Source organism: Aptenodytes forsteri, unplaced genomic scaffold (assembly GCF_000699145.1).
Source record: "Aptenodytes forsteri isolate BGI_AS27 unplaced genomic scaffold, ASM69914v1 Scaffold61, whole genome shotgun sequence".
Lineage (NCBI taxonomy): Eukaryota > Metazoa > Chordata > Aves > Sphenisciformes > Spheniscidae > Aptenodytes > Aptenodytes forsteri.
This window is the reverse complement of record NW_008794443.1, coordinates 1,217,773-1,237,975: the sequence shown is the minus strand read 5'-3', so window position 1 is coordinate 1,237,975 and position 20,203 is coordinate 1,217,773. Positions and strand designations below refer to the sequence as shown.

The window sequence follows — 20,203 nt, the reverse complement described above, 5'->3', positions numbered from 1 at the left end:
ACGGGGGCGGGGCGGGGCCGGTGGCCAGTGTCGGCTGGGGCTGGGGCTGCCGGGGAAAAAGGGAGCCCCGAGCAGCGTCCGGGGAGTTACTCACGCCCAGCCTCCTCCCGGTTTCCTGGGGACTGGGAGGCTCTTGGGGTGGTGCCCTTGGGACCTAATAAGCGGGGATGAGGATGCACGCCCGGCTGTTCGCGTTGGCTGCTGCTCGGCCGCAGCAAAAGCACCTTTGACAGTTACCCCGCGGAGAGGCTTCGGGACTGTTCCTGCGTTTTTGCTTTTGTTCAAGCGTGTTACGCTTTTGTAGGCTGTGCAGTGAAAACCGTTGTCTCACCTGGCCTGTCCTCTCTGGTGACAGGCTCGTGGGGGGGTGTGTGATTGTGCGGCATTGGCTTCCTTTTAGGTTTTTACCAGTGAAATACTGCTTGTGTTTTAAGGAGAAATGAAGCTGAAGCAAATCAAGTCTGCCTTTTCTTGACCAGAAAGGTTAGACTCGGAGCATGAGAAGAGCTCTTATTGGAGCTATTTAATTTGATTTATAGCTTATTTTATGATCTAAAACGCTAGGTATGAATGCTACAACGTTATTCTCAGTTACAAAGATACAACCCTGACCATAATAAGTTGTTAGGAAACAAAAAATAAACACTGCGCTAAGGAAGATAATGAAATAAAGCCTTGTAGTATTTTGCTTAACATAGAATGGCTGAGCATACAAGCAACGGATGCTTCAAATTAACATTCTGTGCCTACATAGGTATAGTAGTGGTTCAGCAAGAAACCTGCATATACTCAATGTTTATGTGATTTGGGCAGTTCTTTGGCTAATCCTTCTTTTAGGGACCATTTCGGCTTCACTTTTCCTTGCAGCGCTCCGCTGTCACTGTGCCTAAAGTTCATTATTGGAGTGTTTCAGCAGAACAATATCACTGAAACACTTAAGTGGACGCACTTGACTTTTGGGAGAGGTCTGTTTCCCCTATTAGTGAGAACAACGGTTCCATTTTCCACTTGAGACAGCAGTTTGTGGCCTTGTAAGTAGCACTGCCCTGAGGTTTGAGTTGTGTGCCTGATGCTGACTGCGTTTCAGACCCAGCAGGATTTAATGCGAGCGCAAGGCCTGTGGAGTCTTGCAGGACGACATCTTTTATTTCATGCCTTGATATAACGTGGCGAGTCACAGAGGAAAAAATACAGCTCGTTCGCTTTTGGAGCCACACTCTTCTATTCTGAACAAATAATCTAGCTTTAGATTTCTAATCTAAAATATTTTATCTGTTCAACTTATTTTTAGAAGATGATTGTTAGCTCTTGTAGCGAGACTCTGTGGTTGACACCATCCGCAAAGTGGCTGCATTACCCCTTAAATAAACATGGTGCGATGACAGTGAAATTGCTAACGTTGTTCCTTTCAAAAGAAATTAATAAACTCCTTTTCCTGACAACTCTTATGTTTCATTTTTAAGTTTAAGCATCGTCATGTTACTGGAATTCCCCTATTAGCAGGTATATTCAAGAATTGATAGACTTTGGCCTCTTACTCGACATAAATTATGGAAATGCTGACTTGGAATGATGCAGCTGAAGTGGAACACAGTTTACAAAGTCTGACAGTCAAATGGGGCAGGTTTTCAGGGAAGGGTTTTCAACAGGGGGAGAACTCCTGCACCTGCTGCTGTGCCTTTTCAAGGAAGGGGCTGCTTTTGTGTCTGCTGCCTTCCATAAAGGGTCTGTTTTGGGCCTGTTTAAGATTTGGAAGCAGAACTGAGAAAGGAGGTGGTATTTGTTGCCAACGTTATATTTGATATTGACACGGAGGCTTCTCGCTTAGTGTGAGTAATGGTTTTTCCTGGGAAGCAAATGTTATTTAAGCAATAAATCACAATATAACAGCCAAAAGTTATTGTTAAATCTCACTGTATGTGCAGAATAACGCTCTAGCAGTTATCTAATCACAGATTAAGCTGTGATGTTTATTTGCAAGGACTTGATGATTAGTTGACAGATGCCTTCCACTTTTCACTACTATAACAAGTCCACAACTTGTTTTAATAAAACTCAAGTCTCTTATTGTCCAATCCAGATGAAATTCCCTATCTTGTTCTGGTTTCTGCACCTTTGTGTTCTTATACCTCGTGGGTATTGTCTTGCACAGCTTGACCTATGCAGCAGAATGATAATTGAGGAGCTGCCAATTTCTCCTGTACTCTATTATTCCCAGATTGTTCTCATTTGTTCTCTTAAAATACGTTGCGTACACCTAGTGCTGCTAATTTATAGCGGGGCATAAAGAGGTAGGCAAGCAAAATTAGTGTCTGAACAGAAGAGAGCATGAACTTTTTTGCACATTCAGTCTCTGGGCTCATTACCCATCAGTGCACTTTTGGCAGGAGATGGCGAGGGGAAGCGTGGTGAGTGAGATGTTGAAACTCAGTTGAGTTATGCTGCTGAATATCTTCAAGTAAAGCTTCTCACTTCATAGCAGCTACTTTGCTATTCCAGCTTTTTGGGTAGACTAAATAAAAAAAAAAATCTCAGAACCAGGAAATCAAAGCTACAAAGCTGTTGAGTATTTCTTTCTGTTCATTTTTCCAGAAGAAATGATACATTCTACAGTTTCTTCTGTTTCAGCCACATCTCCCATTATGACTGGAAACGATGACTTAGGATAGAAAAAGGGAAGATGGCTGGACATAATTTGGGCGCTGTTCAGCTCAGCAGGGAATGGTGTGTCCTCTTCCTCCTCCCACCCTGCTAAAGCTGGCATCGTTGTGTGCGGGTGGGTGAAGGGGATACGTGAGTTCGTTTTGCCATACTCTGCAGCAGCGCTAGTCATTGCCAAACTTGAGAAATCATCGTTTTAGTTGGGTAGAGCGTGCCGCGATAGGCTGATGCCCTCTGCTCCCCGCCTCCCCTCCAGAAATGAACTCTGTTGCCAGAGGTGGAAGAGGCTGTGTCTTGAGAGGTAAAGTTAAAGTGGCTAGTGAAGTTGAGTCGTGTAACCTGTTCTTCCAACTTGCTCATTCACATCACTGAATGAAAGTTTTTATCATCTGAAGATGTGAAAGAAATGAATTTTAAGCATTTAATAGACATGTGTCCACATCCCTTAGTTTCGTCACAGGAAAAATCAAGGGCAGAACTAGCTATGGAGGCAGAGCTTTGTTTCTGTTCTCGAGGTGGTTGCCTCCAGGTTTCTGTGCAAATGGGATGTGTGACGCTTTACTGCAGCGGCCTTTAATGTGTCATTTCTCTGCATAAATAGATGTTCTCCATGGCCAGCGAGACTCACTGAGAAACCTCAGAGGCTTGACTTTCAGTGTCTTGATGTGTATTTTGCTTTATGATTTTTACTTTTGGTTTGAGTTGGTGTTAAATTTTCACTCGCTCTGCGCTTTGTGTTGATTTCTGCGCGGGGTAAAATGATGCAGTCTCCGAAGTGGCAAGTGTCTACCCATGAGGCTGATTTCCGTGGATGCGTTTTTCTCTGCTGTGCATTACCTGCCAAAAGTCTTTATTCCCTGGTTTGTTGCAGACACTGCCATTGTGTATTTGTTGTTGTTATGCAATTGCCTATTTTGATCCTTCTGTTTTGCAGAATTGCATAAACTCCAGTTGACTCTGTGCCTTGACAGAAAGGGGAATGCTTGTGCTCCAGTCCTGGCAAATCCTGCCTAGAGTTAGCAGAACAAACAGTCTAAACTTTACGGGCAGCTGAGTTTAGAATAACTTAAAGATTAATGAACCTTCGACTGGCAGAGCGATTGTTAAAGCGGCTGACCTGTTGATGGTGTAAAGGAGAAAGATTTGCAGTATTGGAATGATTTCCTTAAATTCCCTATGTGGATAGCGATGCTCCTGCTGTGATCTGTCAGCTGCTGGAGGACTCGGTCCTGAGGACATGGGATATGGGACGCAAGGGAGAGAATTCTGTTCTCAAAACTGATTTGGAAAGAGCATGTGATTTTAATGATCTTGTCTTACATCTGTTAATAGATATAACATATTCTGAGTGTTGCGTGGTGCCGTTATTGTGCTGTATATAATGGACATATCTCCTGTTCTCCTGTTGCAGTGAATCTGAAATCCTGCACCACGACAAACAATATGAGCCTTTTTACTCTTCCTTCGTTGCACTTTCTACACATTACATCACTACCGTCTGTGGTCTAAGTAAGTGTTCCCCGTCCTTTGCTTCTCTTGCTCTTGTGTTATGACTCGGGTGTAGTAAAAGTAAACCAGAACTGTTGTCCTTTTGGTATTTGTCTCGAGCCCGCTTTCTGAATCAGATTTTAAGACAGAGTGCGCGAGGCCAGCGTTGCTAGCTTTTATACTGGCAAAATGTCAATTCAGATGGAAAGGGAAACTTGTCGATAGGAGTATTTGGCCACCAAGTACTGGACAGCGTTGACTTTTTGGTTGCTTATTCATTGGCCTGACTTCATTTAGGGAAAATAAGTTTTGGCCAAAGGAAGTGGTTAAATCCATTTTCAGGGTTTTTAGATTATTCTTTAGCAGTTATGTTACTATGTTGGAATTAACGATCAAAACATTGTGACTCAAAATATTTTATACTATTTTGGCTGACAGAATTTGGCAATTTCAGCAAAAAAGTGGTTTTGGTCAACTTGTTTTGTATTCTTCAGTGCTTCTGTCAGTATTAAATAATGTTGCTGGGGAAGCCATTGTATCTGTCTAAATTACCATGTCTGGGTAGAAGGTATTATCCTTGCTTTACTGATGTTTCTTGGGTTACGTTTTAATGAGACTGAATTTATATTGCATCTATGTGTTAGGTATGATAGATTGCGTATGCGTGCGCGTTGCACAGCATTCTGTTTTATTGAAAGCATTAAGAACCTCTGACACTGAATTACCTAAAAACTTGCACTGAGTAATGCAAGCATCTCCTTTTTGCAGTACCAAGAAACCAATTGCAATCAGTGGCAGCTGCTTGTAAAGTCCTGATTGAATTCTCACTGCTGCGTCTTGAGAACCCAGATGAAGCGTGTGCTGTGTCACAGGTGAGCACAGATTTTGACCGTGTGGGCAAGCCTGAGTGCAAAAATTCCGAAATATTTGCTCTAATGTTGCATGAAGCAAAATTAATGAAGTTCTGAAAATATTTAAGGTGTACCACTTCGGTAGAGACTGATACCTGCTGAATCTTCCCTCTGCATTCTTTACTCAGAATTTCAGCTTGTGAGCAAGCTGAAATAAAGGTGACCTCAAGCCTTGGTTAATTCTGTTGCAATTTCCTACAGTCTGATTTGGTTTTGTGTAACAAAATATAACAAGCACATGGGACAATGTTAGTGACCTGACTTACCTGCAATTAGTAAGCCGTCATGATCTTTGCTGAGATCAGAGTGGATTTGAGATGTTGCAGTAGCCTTACTAGCTGAAGTTGCAGGACTCTTAATGCAGCTGCTTAGAATAAACGATATTGAGGAATAATTGGAATCGAGAGAGTTTAAATTGTACTTGATGTCTTTTTCTTTGTAGAAACACCTCATTCTACTGATAAAGGGGCTGTGCACGGGCTGCAGCCGCCTAGATCGAACTGAAATTATTACCTTCACAGCAATGATGAAATCGGCCAAGCTGCCTCAGACCGTCAAAACCCTCTCTGATGGTAGGTGTTTTAATTTATGGTTATATCACTGTGGCACTCGAGTTAGGCATAGAAAATACTATGGTTTTGATGTATGAAATGGTGTTTTGCTGTTTCCCCTGTAGTAGAGGACCAGAAGGAGCTGGCCTCCCCGGTGAGCCCAGAACTAAGACAGAAAGAAGTGCAGATGAACTTCCTCAATCAGTTGACATCAGTCTTTAACCCTAGAGTCTCGTCATCACCTTCTGTCACACCAGAGTCACAGGTAAACAAACAGCCCTAAAATAGAAGCAGTCTGAATTTTAGCATTAATAATAATTGGTGTAGGCAAGGACAGAGGGCAGTAAGTGGTAGTTTTTTAATACACACGCGTAAAGAAAACTTTCTTAAGTATTTAAATCCTACTTGCATGTTGATGCATGGCAAACGAGAAAATACTGTTTGCATTGCATTGGCAATAGTAGTTTTGTTGCCTCATGGACACTAATGTTCCGTGATATTCATAGCTCTCTCGAGTTCTGCTGCTGATGCGCCTGGCTCCTGTGTAGAGACTTACTGCAATACTGTGTATTTTTAATGCTTCCATGATAATATTTAGTATGTGCTTGCTTTTAGGTGGAAGGAGAGAGCGAGGATCAGGCTTCCACAGATCAGACCTCTGTGGCAAAGACAAAAAGCATATTCATCGCTCAGAATGTAGCCAGCCTGCAAGAACTTGGTGAGAATCAGCTTTTTAGCATCGGGGAGAAAAATGCTAGAGCAAATGACTCTCCAGTGTTACACCTTAGAGCTCTGAATGGGAAGAAACTTTCTGACCTAAAGCGTTTGTTCTTTAGGACTCACTCAGTTGCATGCTGATGTTACCAAGGGAGGTTGTAGCTGTAATGTAGTTCTCTTCATTGCAGAGGAGATGAAATCATTATATTTGTATGTAGTAGCTTTGGTTTTGGGGGAAAAAAATGTGGATGATATAAAATAGCCTATGGGATGGATTACTGAACAGGTGTGAATTAGACCTAGTGTGCCACATAACATGCACACAGAGCTTTGTGACACCCCTTACGAGTACTGGCTGAAAACTTCACCGTCTGCTTTGTGTGTTGTAAACTAGTCTTTATCCTGTTGCCTCGTCTATGACGATATTTTTCTCACCGCGAAGAATAATTAAGTCAATTATTGATGACCGTTAGATCTGTTCTGCTTAGAAGCTCTCCCATGAACAGTAAAAATAACACTGCTATTTTTGTTTGGTAGGTGGCTCTGAAAAACTGCTGAGAGTGTGCCTGAACCTCCCGTACTTCTTGCGATACATAAATCGATTTCAGGATGCAGTGTCAGCCAACTCATTTTTTATTATGCCAGCCACAGTGGCAGATGCCACTGCTGTTCGCAATGGGTAAGAGTCTGTTGTCACTCTTCTTTGGCGGTTGCTGGGTACACTATATGAGAGAAAATAACTGTGCTAGCTGTGCAGCATCAGTTATCGTGCTGCTCCTGTGAGCTGTCTAATGTGTACATTGCATTGCTGAACCTTGACATGTGTCGTTACTATAGATTTCATTCGCTGGTAATAGATGTGACCATGGCACTGGATACTCTGTCTCTGCCTGTATTGGAGCCCCTGACACCCACGCGTCTCCAAGATGTGACTGTTCTTGCTCTCAGCTGTCTCTATGCAGGTGAATGGATTTCCTATATTTTCTTTAGAGCTTTAAGTCGCACCCGCTTTTGCTCTGCTTTGTTACCTGCATGTTTGAGGCTCAGCCCACAAGTAGCCTTTATTTCTCATGAATTTGAAAGCTATGCAGCATACTGCGTAGTCTGGTGACTGGGTTAATGTGAAAATTGTTATAGTGACACTGAAATTCTGATACATTCTGCAAATGTTCTTGTCAGTATCTGAGAGAAAGACTGAGTGACTCAACGTCGTCTTAATAGCCTGTAATTTCTGCTCTTTTTTTTTTTTGTATGTTCATTCTTGTCAGTATCTGAGAGAAAGACTGAGTGACTCAACGTCGTCTTAATAGCCTGTAATTTCTGCTCTTTTTTTTTTTTTTGTATGTTCAGAGCATAATATATTTTTGCAATGCTTATGGCTTCAGCTTAATTGGTTATACTCCCAAATCAACCTTGTTTCCCAGGAGTGGTTTAAGTACACCAGAATCCTGAGTGTTTAATTGCTATGGGTAACGTTTTAAAGAGAGATGGCAGCCGAGTATGAAGGTTGCCCTAAAAATGGTATTGAATTACATGGCAAAACGTTTCCTCCTTTAATTGTTCTCACGTGTTTCTGTAGGACAAAACTTGAATCTTTTGGGGGTACTTCAGAAAGATTTTTTAATTTATCAGCTGTAATATTGAGTATTCCCAGCTCTGCCAAGTTTATGGGCATGTTTGATACTGCTTGTTTTAATGTGCTAAGTAGGAACATTGAGTCCTGAGATTGGCTTTTAATAAGAATGTTACCTCCACTTGTTTTCAATCAGGTGTGAGTGTGGCAACTTGCATGGCCATCCTACATGTGGGTAGCACTCAACAGGTACGAACAGGGTCAACAAGTTCCAAAGAAGAAGATTATGAAAATGATGCTGCTACTATTGTACAGAAATGTGTAAGTAGATGAGAGAGCGTTTGTTGTTTTCGTTCTCAGCAGGTGAACTGCATAGAATTTGTATTTATTTGGATTGCAATACATATCTATTATTTCTAGGTATTAGACTTGCTGATAAAGGAAGTAATGGGGTGGCTAATTGTAGAGGGCAAAATACAATTGTATTTTGAGTTTTAAAAGTGTGTGTGGTGGTTTATTATTGCCCAGTGGAGCACGTAAACATTATCGTGGTTTTGGATTTATTTGCAGCTTGAAATCTATGAAATGATTGGACAAGCCATCAGCAATTCACGCCGTGCAGGGGGTGAGGTAAGATTTGCGTCTCGGGAAGCTTTTTTCACTGTTTCTGAGCTGGTGTATTTTGGCATTTGGATTGACGCTATTTTGTCTTTTTGGTGCTTTTTTTTTTTCCCCACCCCTTCACTTTTGGGGTGATAGCATTATCAGAACTTCCAGCTGCTCGGGGCTTGGTGTTTGCTAAACAGCCTCTTCCTCATCTTGAACCTCAGCCCCACGGCCTTGGCTGATAAGGGAAAGGAGAAAGATCCATTGGCTGCTCTTCGCGTCAGAGACATTATTGCTCGTACTAAGGAGGGCGTTGGGTCTCCCAAACTAGGACCTGGGAAAGGGTATGTAAATACCCAACTGAAGTAATCATTGTCCATGTATCTAACTATGCCCAGCAAGCATCTACAGCGGGGTCTTGTTGGTCTCTTGAAATTTTATCCGCATTTGTAATTCAAGTCTTGAGCCTTGAAAAGAAGTCGTCGTCTTCAGTGTAGCAAAGCAGTCACTTCACTCAATTTAGTGTATATATATATATATTTCTTTTTTCCCCCCTGAAATTACATTATATCCTTTATGTTTCTGTAGGCATCAAGGGTTTGGTGTTCTGTCAGTGGTGCTAGCAAATCATGCTATCAAATTGCTGTCATCGCTCTTTCAAGATCTGCAAGTGGAGGCATTGCACAAGGTATGTAGGTAGCATATACATTCTTGTGAAACATTTTGCCTTCTCCACTGAAACACACTTCAAATTCTCTTTTCAATGCCATCCTCCAGGGCTGGGAGAGTGATGGTCCGCCAGCAGTGCTGGATATCATGGCTCAAAGCACATCCATCCAGAGAATTCAGCGGCTGATAGATTCTGTACCACTCACTAATTTGCTGCTGACTTTGCTGTCTACTTCCTACAGAAAGGTAGGAACTGGCATACAGCTAGAGAACTTCTGTAGCTGAACCCCTCCTACTAAGCGTCATCTGCATGGAAAATTCTCACTTGACAAACTGTGACTAGGCTAAGAAGAATTTAGAGTTCTTCTTTCAGAAGCTGTCAACTGGGGCTTCTCTCTTTCCTCTTTTCAGAGACTGTTAATTTGACAAACTTGTTCTAATAAAATTTTTCTGTGGTAAAAAGCTCAGTGGTATTTGTGAGTTTAGTGAGAAGATGAAAAGGCTGTATTCAAAATGGATGCTTTTATGTTAGAGCTGTTACTTGAAGTGTGGCTTACAAGCTTGGCATAGCTTATTTGTTTTCAACGATCCTGTGTAATTTTTAATACAACTTAAGGGGGAGAAGCCTTGCAAAACTGTTCAATAAATTAGTTGAGACAAATTTTCTAGAAGAAAATTAAAATGCATTAGGAAGTTATTCTTGTTTTCAAATTCTTATCTTTCATAATTCTAAAATTTAACTTGTTCTGCTGTTCTTCTAAGGCTTGTGTCTTGCAGCGTCAGAGGAAGGGCTCCATGAGCAGCGACGCAAGTGCCTCCACTGATTCTAATACTTACTATGAGGATGATTTTAGCAGCACTGAGGAGGACAGCAGCCAAGGTAATAGAGTTTGCAGCAAGCAACCTAAGGCAGGATTTTGCGCTGTCTTTCAGATTTAGTGGAAACCTGGCTACTGGACTTTTGCCTTCTTGGACTGGAATGTCATGTAACACTGAAAATATGAAACAGTTTGTAAGATCTGTTTGGCAGAAGTAATGCTGGCTGTACTTTTTTTATGTAAACTAAAGCCAGAGTGGCTGGGATTTGGCAGTATTTGCTTAAGAGGAGAGTGGAAATAATTTCTTCTTGTAAATTCCTGCTGGAGTGCTGTAAAAGTGGTTAGCCTTGTGATTTGGAAAGGAAAAATGAAGATAGCGGACACCTTACCTGTGCTCACTGAAACTTTTTCAGGCCTTTTCTAAGCTGAGTAGTTTGCATAAGGTAGTTGCTTATAATATTATGCTTTTGTTTTTCCTGCCTTCTGTGTTAGATGACGACAGTGAACCGATCCTTGGGCAATGGTTTGAAGAGACAATTTCTCCCAGCAAAGAGAAAGTGGCACTACCGCCACCCCCTCCACCACCACCTTTGGAGAGCTCGCCTAGAGTGAAAAGCCCTAACAAACAGACTGCTGGAGAGAACGGGAACATCCTAGCCAGCCGCAAAGATCCAGAATTGGTATGGGAAGGTCGTCAAGCTTAATGAAATAACTGATGTGCTGTAGTGTGGTTTACTTGTCAGTGGCCAGCTACATTGACAGGCAACAGAATAAACATCAGGTATTTTAAGTACATTGCTAATGGAGAATCAGTGACTGTCTTGGCTTTGAAGAAAGACGTTTTCTCTACTCTTCTGTCAGGTGGAATATCACAGTATCTGTTAGTGCCAGGGAGGCAAAGACTGATGATAATATCGATTTGGGTTACAGAGGGAGAGGGAAAACGAGGGCAGAACTATGAGTGAAATGACTTGCTGATAGAATGCTTTTAACTCCAACTCCATTGGGTAAAGACAAAAATAAATGCTGCAGTCGAGAAGTTAGAGACTTGCAACCTTTTCAGAGAACTCTAAAATCGGTCCTGGTACAGAACACAGGGTACAGTGAGCGGGATTGCGATGAGTAAACCTGTACTCCGCTGCCAGGGCTGGAGTTAGGGGACTTGATTTATTTTGCTGGTGGTTTAGTTTTTGTTTAATGTTGTCTTACAGTCCCTCTGCTTTTGTTGCTTCTATGGCGTGTTTCTCTTTTCAGTTTTTGAGCCTCGCTTCAAACATTTTGAACTTTATCACTTCTTCAATGCTGAACTCCCGGAATAACTTCATTCGCAACTACCTGAGTGTCTCTCTTTCGGAGCAACACATGGCTACGCTAGCTAGCATCATCAAAGAAGTGGATAAGGACGGGCTTAAGGGTGAGTGAGCAGAACTTCTCTGTTAGAGAACACAGACTGTAGGATTTATAGGTGTATGTTTTCTTAGTTTCATGTGGAAATTTTAAATGTAGGAGAGCAACGGTAGTAAATGGCTTGATCCCTGTCTTACAGGCACGTCAGATGAGGAGTTTGCTGCTGCGCTCTATCACTTCAACCATTCCTTGGTGACCTCAGATCTTCAGTCCCCTGCCTTGCAGGTAAGTCTGTGACTGAATGTATAAATAAAATGAAGAAGTGTTGGTGTCTGTTAATGGACCCTCCACACCTAGAGTAGTGTGTTGATGATTCCATTTGGCCCTAGAGTATATTCTTTTGCAAGCAGAGCTTGGAATATTTTGGATCCAATGAGTTGGATGACCTTTGCAGTCATCCAGTACAAAACATCCTGCAGAGTGTAAACTTAATATCTAGAGTTCAAATTAATCCACTGAACTTTGAAGGTCATGAAAGCTGAAAAGGAAATGAGTTTGTCTATTTTGTTTTGGAGAGTTGCCTCTATCCATGCGTTTATCAAGAGGCATTCCTGCAGATTTGCTTTGCTGTCAGGACTGATGCCAAAAGGCCTTGGAATCCTCTCAGGAGAGAATCAAATTAATCCTTTTGCTTTCATGTGCTCACTTGGTAGCCTCTAGGTTTCTTTGCTAGGTCATGGGCTGACCCGACTTAACGCTATAAGTAGAGGTTATAAATCTGCTTACCAATCGGTGAATTCAATCCCTGTACTTTTTGTTGACTGTTTTCTACCGTATTTAAAATACTCTGTTGTTGTTTTTTAAAGCAGTTGGACTTTTCAGATATCTGCCTTTTTACTATATTTGAAAAGAAGCAAGCATTACTGTGATCAGTCAAAGGGGTCTTCTTCCAAATCCTTCGATACTGAACATAGCAGCATTATCTCTCCTGCTGTGATATTGCAGTAAATTAGTAGAGCTCATTAATGCCATGTTTTCTGCATTGGCATTGAAGTTGAAAGTTTGTTGTGTTCTAGGTGGCAAAGTGACAGCGTAAGTGTCCCTCAGTAGCTATGCCATATATTTGAGATAGGAGAGATATTGTTGTGTGAACCCTTATGGGCTCTGTGAGCCCTGCTGTTTATTGTCATCTATATGTTCAGATCATGCTTTTAATTAAAGCATCAAACAGGACTTGCCTCTTTTCAACAAGTCTCTGTTTTGTTCCAGAACACACTTCTTCAGCAGCTGGGAGTTGCCCCTTTTTCTGAAGGTCCGTGGCCTCTCTACATCCATCCTCAAAGTTTGTCAGTGCTCTCGCGACTTCTCCTGATTTGGCAGCATAAAGCCACTGCCCAGGGAGATCCTGACGTTCCAGAATGCCTTAAAGTTTGGGAAAGGTGAGATAATTTTACGTTAAGCTGAAAGTCAGTCATCTCTCACCTTTCTCATTTTCTATCAAGTGAAAATGCTCTGGGACCGGCGTAACAAGTGTGTGTGTGTTCTCTGAACGGTGATGGTATGTGATACTTGGAGGAGCAGAGGGTCAGTCTTCCGTGTTGCTGGAGTCCTTCACCTGGAGCATAGGAAATGAAACCTAGAATCAGGATTTAAGTGGGTGGAGGCTGAATTACTTACAGCAATGCTGGTTTTAAAAAGGGAAGGCGAGTATCTTATTTCAGCAGGTTTCTGGTAGGTTCTGTTACGATGGTGCCAAGATTTTTCCTCTCTGCCATTGCCTGAATGTGAAAGTCTCTGATAGGGTTTAGCTGACTTAAAGCTACAGTGGACAGCCTTTCCTGTGGGAACAAGTTTGCATCTCTCTTTCTCCCTTTGAATGATGGTTCATATTTTCCATCAAATACATTTGCCGCTAATTGAACTTCTGTAAGTTTTACTGTTTGCATAGTCTTATTCCAATACACAATGTAGTGAATAATTTATGAAATTGCCAGTATTAGAAGGATAAGCAGAAAAAATAGAATTATGAAAATGTTTCTCTAACCTCTAGTTAAAGAGATTTTAAAGAGGGATCTAAGCAAGGAGAAAAGTAAACTTCAGAAATTTCCTCTCCTATTGTCAGGTTTGTGGGCACACTGAAGCAAAATGCTTTGCAGGGAACTCTTCCCAGTGACACAGAAGATCTGAATGTTGAACATCTCCAGCTGCTGCTGCTTATTTTTCACAACTTCTCTGAGAGGGGCCGCAGATCTATCATGATGCTCTGTATCCAGACAATTGTGGAGCTGACAGTGAACATGGATACCCAGCAATGTTCTGTGCCACTTATTGTGGCACGTCTACTCTTGGTGTTTGACTATCTGCTCCATCAGTATTCCAAGGCCCCCGTGTACCTATTTGAACAGGTAAGATTTTGACATCATGGATATTTAATTGGTCACCCAGCAGAAATCTGTAACAGGCAATCATTTGGTGTGTTCTGGTCTCTTCATGGCCTTTGGGAGTAAATTGGTTTTGATGTTGTTACCAGCCTTTGGATTTATAATGCATTACTGACTACAGTTGCTGATTCCTAGCAGCAGGTTCAGTTATGAGTATAAATTCCTGGTGCAGCTACTATTCTAATAAATCCTGGTAAGGACAGGATGAATGCCCCGCCTTATCTTTCAAAATCTTGAGTCTTTGGGTATGTAGGCACCACTTCACAAATACCTTGTATACCATGTCCTTGCTTTAGCTTTTCACTGTTGAGGTTTTTGGCACTGTTCTCATTAATGGGCTGCTAGTGTTTTGTGCGTGGTTTTTTCAGTTGTTGGAAGTTTGACCATTGATTTAAGCTGCTCACTCCAGAATTAAAATCATAAGATAGGGTCCAGGGCTTCCCTCAGAAGCTGGGAATGATTGTGTTTTAGCAACAGGGTTGTTTGTCTTTTATGGTTCTTTTTCTGTTGTTGGTGGTATTTTTCCCCCCTACACCTTAATGGCAAGGATGCCATGAGTGGTTTTTTGTTTGGGTTTTTTTTAACCTAGGTGCAATATAATTTGCTGACTCCACCCATTGGCTGGGTGAGTGGATCCCAGGACAGTAGCAGACGAACGTCTGTCCCACTTTATCATGGGTTTAAAGAAGTGGAAGAAAACTGGACCAAACACTGTTCATCAGGTAAGAAAGAAAATGTAAGGAATTTTTTATTCCAAGATCTGCTTTTACAAATAAACGAGAGCCCTTCCTGTGCCCTGGTGTGGGTAGCTTTTCCTACTTTTAATGGGCATAGTTAACAATAGATAAAAATGCATGTAATAATGCAATAAAAGTTTTATTAAACAAAATTATTGTCATCTAGGAGTATGCTACAAATAATTCAAAATAAGTATGTATTTATTGTGCCAGGATTGTAGGAGTATATGGTACGCAGCCAAGGTTTTCCTAAAGTGTCATGGAGCTAGCTTAGTAGAATCTGGTGGTAGTCTTAAAATGTGAAAGGTTGTGGGGATGGAGGAAGGAGGATAACACAATACTGCCTAATTAAACCTGTCACTTTGAACGTTATTTTCTGTCCTCATGTTCCAGACGCAGTTCCACAGCCCAGGTTCTACTGCATCCTATCTCTAGAAGCTTCTGAAGATGATCTGAACCGTCTAGATAGCACGGTATTGGGATTTCTGTTTTAAAGACCTTTCTGTAAGCCTTCAGAGGGCCATGTTGCTTTGACAAGTGCCAGGGAAAATAGATAAGAAGGAAAGACTTGATGAAGCAGAGAGACCAGAAATTTTTCACTAAGTGGAGAAAAGAATAGTGGCTGGATAAGATAATATGGGATTCCTTTTTGCACCTAATTGCATGTCAGGGAAGTCAGTATGCAAAGTCGCTGAAGATGTGTTGGACTACTTGTAGTAATGCTTGTGATTCAAGTATGTATGCTATGATAGAGAGCCCTATCATATCCACACTTATTTCAGTGCTGCTGAAACATCTGAGACGAAGACACGTGGCATTAGAGTTGCTTTCTCATCGTTTTGCTCCATGTTCTTCCTGGGTTTTGTTTCCTCATTAAATTTGTTGTCATCAAGGTTATGGGCTTGCTTCACGCATGCTCCCTTATAACCAGTTCATTGGTACTTTGGGGAGAGAAATACCAGTCAGAATTAACTTCCTGAAGTTTTATTTTGCATAGTTTTGGTCTGTGGGTATTCTGAATGCTTAAGAGAAGAGCTTGACTGTATATAAACGCAGGGCTGTGCAGTTTGCGAAGCAACGATCCTGACTTGTCATCTCTTGCAGGTTTGTGAGGTCCTTTTCTCTAGGACTATGAAGTATGATGAGCTTTACACAGCCCTGACTTCATTACTTGCAGCTGGGTCACAGTTCGATACACTCAGGAGGAAAGAGAACAAAAATGTCACTGCACTGGTAAGACTGTGTAGCTGTAATGTTGTCTGTGTTGAGGAATAACAAGTTTTCAAACGTAGTGTTTTCAAGCAAAGTATTTAACCAAAGTATTTTGGAGAGTAGTTGGAGTAATGGGGAACTTAATGGTAGTGTTTATGGTGGCGGCACATCTCATAGGAGTTTTTAATTCAAAACATATTTTAGACTTGCTGTATGTGGCTGGTAATTCCAGGAGGTCTGACTAGAATACAATGAAGCAGAAAAAAATTGTATAATCTTTCTCTTTTCTCACTCCTCTTTGTTGCATAATTTGTTGTATAATATGACAGAAACTCAGTCCAGTATGTGTTCATCTGATCTGGCACATCTACAGGAGTCTAGAGGGTCTGATGAGAGAATTTCAGTAGCTGTAATGATTGAAACTGCAATCTTTCTTTATTAATTTGTCCAACTGTACTTCTGTTTAGGAAGCCTGTGCACTTCAGTACTACTTCTTGATACTGTGGCGGATACTAGGGATTTTGCCTCCATCCAAAAACTACATGAATCAATTGGCTACGAACACACCAGAGATGAGTGAATGTGATATTTTACACACATTGCGCTGGTCTTCCCGTCTGCGAATCACTTCTTATGTCACGTGGATCAAGGTACGGCCTCATCTTTATAGGGGTGTTGTGTAATGTTGTTGATAGTAAGAATGCCAGTCTCTTGTTCTTCCGTGCCGACTGCATGTGGGATTTGTTACGTGGGCACGGTGGTGAGAAATGGGAACTTGGGTCCGTGTTTTCTAAAGTGTTCTAGCCTGGTAATTGGCAGAGTGGTTAATTATAGAGTGCTTTTAAAGCGTGACAGGTCTTTTTTTGGCCATCTGTAGGATCACCTTACCAAGCAGGGCATGAAGGCTGACCATGCTGCTTCTCTCATTGAATTGGCCTCCAGCAAGTGCAACTCAGTGAAGTACGATGTGGAAATAGCAGAGGAATACTTTGCTCGACAGGTAAGGTGGTGTGAATGCAATTGTGCATAGGGAGCTTCTATTTTTGTGGAATGATTTGCACTTACTGTTACATCCCTTTATATTTTAAGATATCCTCTTTCTGTGGTGTTGATTGCACAACTATTCTCCAACTGCACGAAGTTCCCAGTTTACAGTCCATTTACACTCTTGATGCTGCAATTTCCAAGATCCAGGTTTCTCTAGATGAGCACTTTTCCAAGCTAGCTGCAGAAACTGATCCACACAAGTCTTCAGAGATAACCAAGAACCTCCTGCCTGCTACGCTACAGCTTATTGACACTTATGCTACATTTACCAGGTACAGTCCTTAGGGTCGCTAGTAGGAATACAGTTTTCTTCTGTGCATAGGGCTTTCTTTGCACTTTGTTTGTTGTTTTCTCAGAGGTAGGTGCTCTTTTTTTTTATAGTCTAGTATAATTACTCTAATTTATGTCCTCTAGAGCGTTGATTGTTTTAAAAGAAGAATAAAAAGTGGCTTCTCAAGCCATGTATGTGAAGCTGTTGTTTCTAAGTAGTCTCCTTGTCTGATCTTTCAAGACTTTCTTGCAAGCTTACAAACCCAGCTTTTCCTCCAAAGATGAAATGTCCTCTTACCACTGTCTAGGATAGTGCTACTTAAGGTTATTTCACTGAGATAATAGTGAGACTGTCAGACCATCAAGAAAGAGAGGGGGTTTAATTCTTACATTAAGAGTCTGAAGTCTTCTAAACTCTCGTTAGAACCTATGTAGAAGAAAGCAGAAGTAAATCAGCTTTTTCTTTTGAGTGGGCACTTTTCCTGGTAAGTAGCTTAGAGGAGATAAAAGCTGAGAACTCCCTTAGTGGTATAATACAAAGTACGGGGCAGAACTTCAGAAGTTTGCTTTCTTATCTGCCACTATATTGACACACTTGGTTCTGAAATGCAGAGCTGTTTCCTGAAATAAATCCTTTCCATCCTGAATGTAGATCTTACTTGCTACGGAGCCTGTCTGAAGAGGGCTCCGCTGAGAACAAACCTTCTGAAGAGAAGCTACGAGGTTATGCTGCTGTCCTGGCTATTGGATCCAGCCGTTGCAAGTCTAATACTCTAGGTGAGGGTACTGGATAGTTCAGATTTCCTTCTCTCTGTAGGTGAAGCTTTCTACAATGCTGCCAACATTCAATTTCAAAGCTGTATGCTGGCTAATGTGTTCTCAACCACTTTGTTCAAATGAGTGCATTATCCTGTCAGCAGCAGACTGGGAAGTCTTTTCCTTTTAGTATCCTAACAACTGGAAAAGTTGGGCAAACCTTGAAAGAGTAACTATCTTGTGGGCTTATCTGGCTTGTTGAAGTGCTTTTATAACCATGTTGGTACTCCGGTGGCATGGCATAGTAAGGGGAATTATGAAATGTTGATGTGTTGAAGACTGCTGCAAATTAGTATTTGTGCCATGTTTTCTGTTGTTTTAATAAAGTGAAAGAAGCTGGGAAGGTCTTGCAAACTTCAGGGATAATTTTGACTTGTAGAAAAGCATGAAACTAGCCCTCAGTAGAATTACAGCTCAACTTAGCTACAGTTATGTCTTAATCAAATGATCTAGTTTTAAACAGTGTTGTAGAAGCATGCTGGTTTTCAATGGGACCCGTGAAATTACTCAACGACTTACAATTCCGTATTAATTGCAGGTCCAACACTTGTTCAGAACTTGCCATCAGCTGTGCAGACTTTATGTGAATCATGGAACAACATTCATACAAATGAGTTTCCAAACATTGGCTCATGGGTGAGTCCAGCCTCGTGGATTGATCTGGTCTGATCTTAACTCCATAAATTGCTGGGAATGGTAGGCAGTTTGTCTTGCTGTTAAAGATAAATGGTTCTGATTTTTGTGCGTGTGTGTCTCAATCCTTAGCGCAATGCCTTTGCGAATGACACCATCCCCGCAGAAAGCTACATCAGTGCAGTTCAGGCCGCCCACCTCGGTACTCTCTGCAGCCAAAGTCTACCTCTTGCAGCTTCCCTAAAACACACCCTTCTCTCCCTGGTCAGACTCACTGGGGATCTCATTGTGTAAGTGATGGGTTTTTTATTACATTCTTGCTGTATAGATCTGTCTGCTCTTCCGAATGTCTGTCTTCATCAGACTGTTCAGCTGCAACACTTAGTGAACTGGTGCTGTATTTTGAACTAAGCCTGTAATGGAGTTACTTTCAGTGTACAATTCTAAATTCTAAATGAATGAAAAATAGCCTTTCTGCCTTGATCTGGTATCTCTAAAAGTCAGACTCCCTGAGAGAAACCTTTAGTCCTTTTTGTTAAATAGGGACTTAAAGAAACTGAGATACGAACTGAGGCAATATGGATCTAGTTAATTAATTTCTGTTTTGTTATCATTCCCTTGTGTGATGTTTTCAAAGCTTAAAGAAAAAGGGAAATGGAAGAATTATTTTTTTTCCCAGGACTTACTTTAAGATATTCTGAAACAAGAAAATAATTGTTGACACTGCAGACAAGTCCAAAAGCCGTACTATGCGATAGTGTGACTGTCTAGGAAAATGTTGTAGCTGTATGTATGCAAAAGTAACGTGTAGAGTTTTCCAATGAGAACAATTTTTCTGAGAGGAAAAATGGCTGGGTCAGTGTATTTATCCTGGCTTTCTAAAAAGGGTTTTTATCACAGACTTCCATCCAGACTTGTGTCTTACTTGTGTAATTTCTGATTTATCCCATAAGGGTGTTCATTGATACATCATACAGAGAATTAACTTGTTTTCTTTTCTTTCCAAGCTGGTCAGATGATTTGAACCCGCCACAGGTGATTCATTCCCTATTGCCTCTCCTTTTGGAGACCAGCACAGAGAGTGTGGCAGAGATAAGCAGCAACTCCCTAGAAAGGATCTTGGGCCCTGCAGAATCAGATGAATTCCTGGCACGTGTTTATGAGAAATTGATCACAGGATGCTATAACATACTGGCCCATCACTCTGATCCAAACAGGTAACAGGCTGTGTGGCTTGTAGTTCTCTTCCAAGAAAGCTGTACGCAAAGAATTAATACCGTATGTTTAAACATCAGTGTCGGTTCTTGAACAGCACAACAGAAAGGCGAAAAATCAGCTTATTTTTATCTGTTGAAGACTTCTATACTTGTAGACTAAAAATACAAGACATTTTATTCACGTTACCAGAATTTTCAGCACTGCCGTTCAGGCAGTGTGGATTTTAATCATCTCTTGTAACTCTGGATGGAACATGTATATATTTGGATAGTTTTTTATTTAAGCAAATAGAAAATTATGTAAATACAAGCACAAAATCAAAGCTGAAGATGCCGACCTAACTTGCTTTATATTCCTTTGTCTCTGTTCTTGCTGTTTATAAGGATGGCTAATCCTCGCTTTATCATAGCAAACTAGCCAGATTTGTGCTTCCCACCCCTTACTCTCTGTGTGTATAGAGGGAATAAGCTTGATGCGCAGATGTTGAT

The 20,203-nt window shown here is 41.3% G+C and overlaps 1 protein-coding gene across 2 annotated transcripts in view; it reads left to right on the top strand.

Annotated features, from left to right (window-relative positions):
* Positions 1-4,076: 4,076 nt before the first annotated feature.
* The window catches only part of UBR4 (ubiquitin protein ligase E3 component n-recognin 4), a 76,749-nt gene continuing 60,622 nt past the window's right edge, over positions 4,077-20,203 (top strand). Inside the window, exons 1-28 of one of the 2 annotated variants that reach the window (XM_019474745.1) lie at positions 4,077-4,170; positions 4,918-5,021; positions 5,503-5,632; positions 5,737-5,876; positions 6,227-6,329; positions 6,866-7,007; positions 7,166-7,290; positions 8,098-8,222; positions 8,472-8,531; positions 8,661-8,851; positions 9,096-9,195; positions 9,285-9,422; positions 9,939-10,056; positions 10,487-10,674; positions 11,249-11,408; positions 11,541-11,626; positions 12,611-12,780; positions 13,464-13,746; positions 14,372-14,504; positions 14,913-14,992; positions 15,624-15,752; positions 16,199-16,381; positions 16,609-16,731; positions 16,821-17,050; positions 17,701-17,825; positions 18,403-18,500; positions 18,630-18,787; positions 19,505-19,714. In XM_019474745.1, coding sequence (XP_019330290.1) covers positions 5,584-5,632; positions 5,737-5,876; positions 6,227-6,329; positions 6,866-7,007; positions 7,166-7,290; positions 8,098-8,222; positions 8,472-8,531; positions 8,661-8,851; positions 9,096-9,195; positions 9,285-9,422; positions 9,939-10,056; positions 10,487-10,674; positions 11,249-11,408; positions 11,541-11,626; positions 12,611-12,780; positions 13,464-13,746; positions 14,372-14,504; positions 14,913-14,992; positions 15,624-15,752; positions 16,199-16,381; positions 16,609-16,731; positions 16,821-17,050; positions 17,701-17,825; positions 18,403-18,500; positions 18,630-18,787; positions 19,505-19,714 — 3,647 coding nt within the window. In that variant the 5' untranslated portion in view covers positions 4,077-4,170; positions 4,918-5,021; positions 5,503-5,583. Of the gene's footprint in view, positions 4,171-4,917; positions 5,022-5,502; positions 5,633-5,736; positions 5,877-6,226; positions 6,330-6,865; positions 7,008-7,165; positions 7,291-8,097; positions 8,223-8,471; positions 8,532-8,660; positions 8,852-9,095; positions 9,196-9,284; positions 9,423-9,938; positions 10,057-10,486; positions 10,675-11,248; positions 11,409-11,540; positions 11,627-12,610; positions 12,781-13,463; positions 13,747-14,371; positions 14,505-14,912; positions 14,993-15,623; positions 15,753-16,198; positions 16,382-16,608; positions 16,732-16,820; positions 17,051-17,700; positions 17,826-18,402; positions 18,501-18,629; positions 18,788-19,504; positions 19,715-20,203 lie in introns of those variants that run through there. The other variant, XM_019474744.1, reaches the window with a different exon arrangement.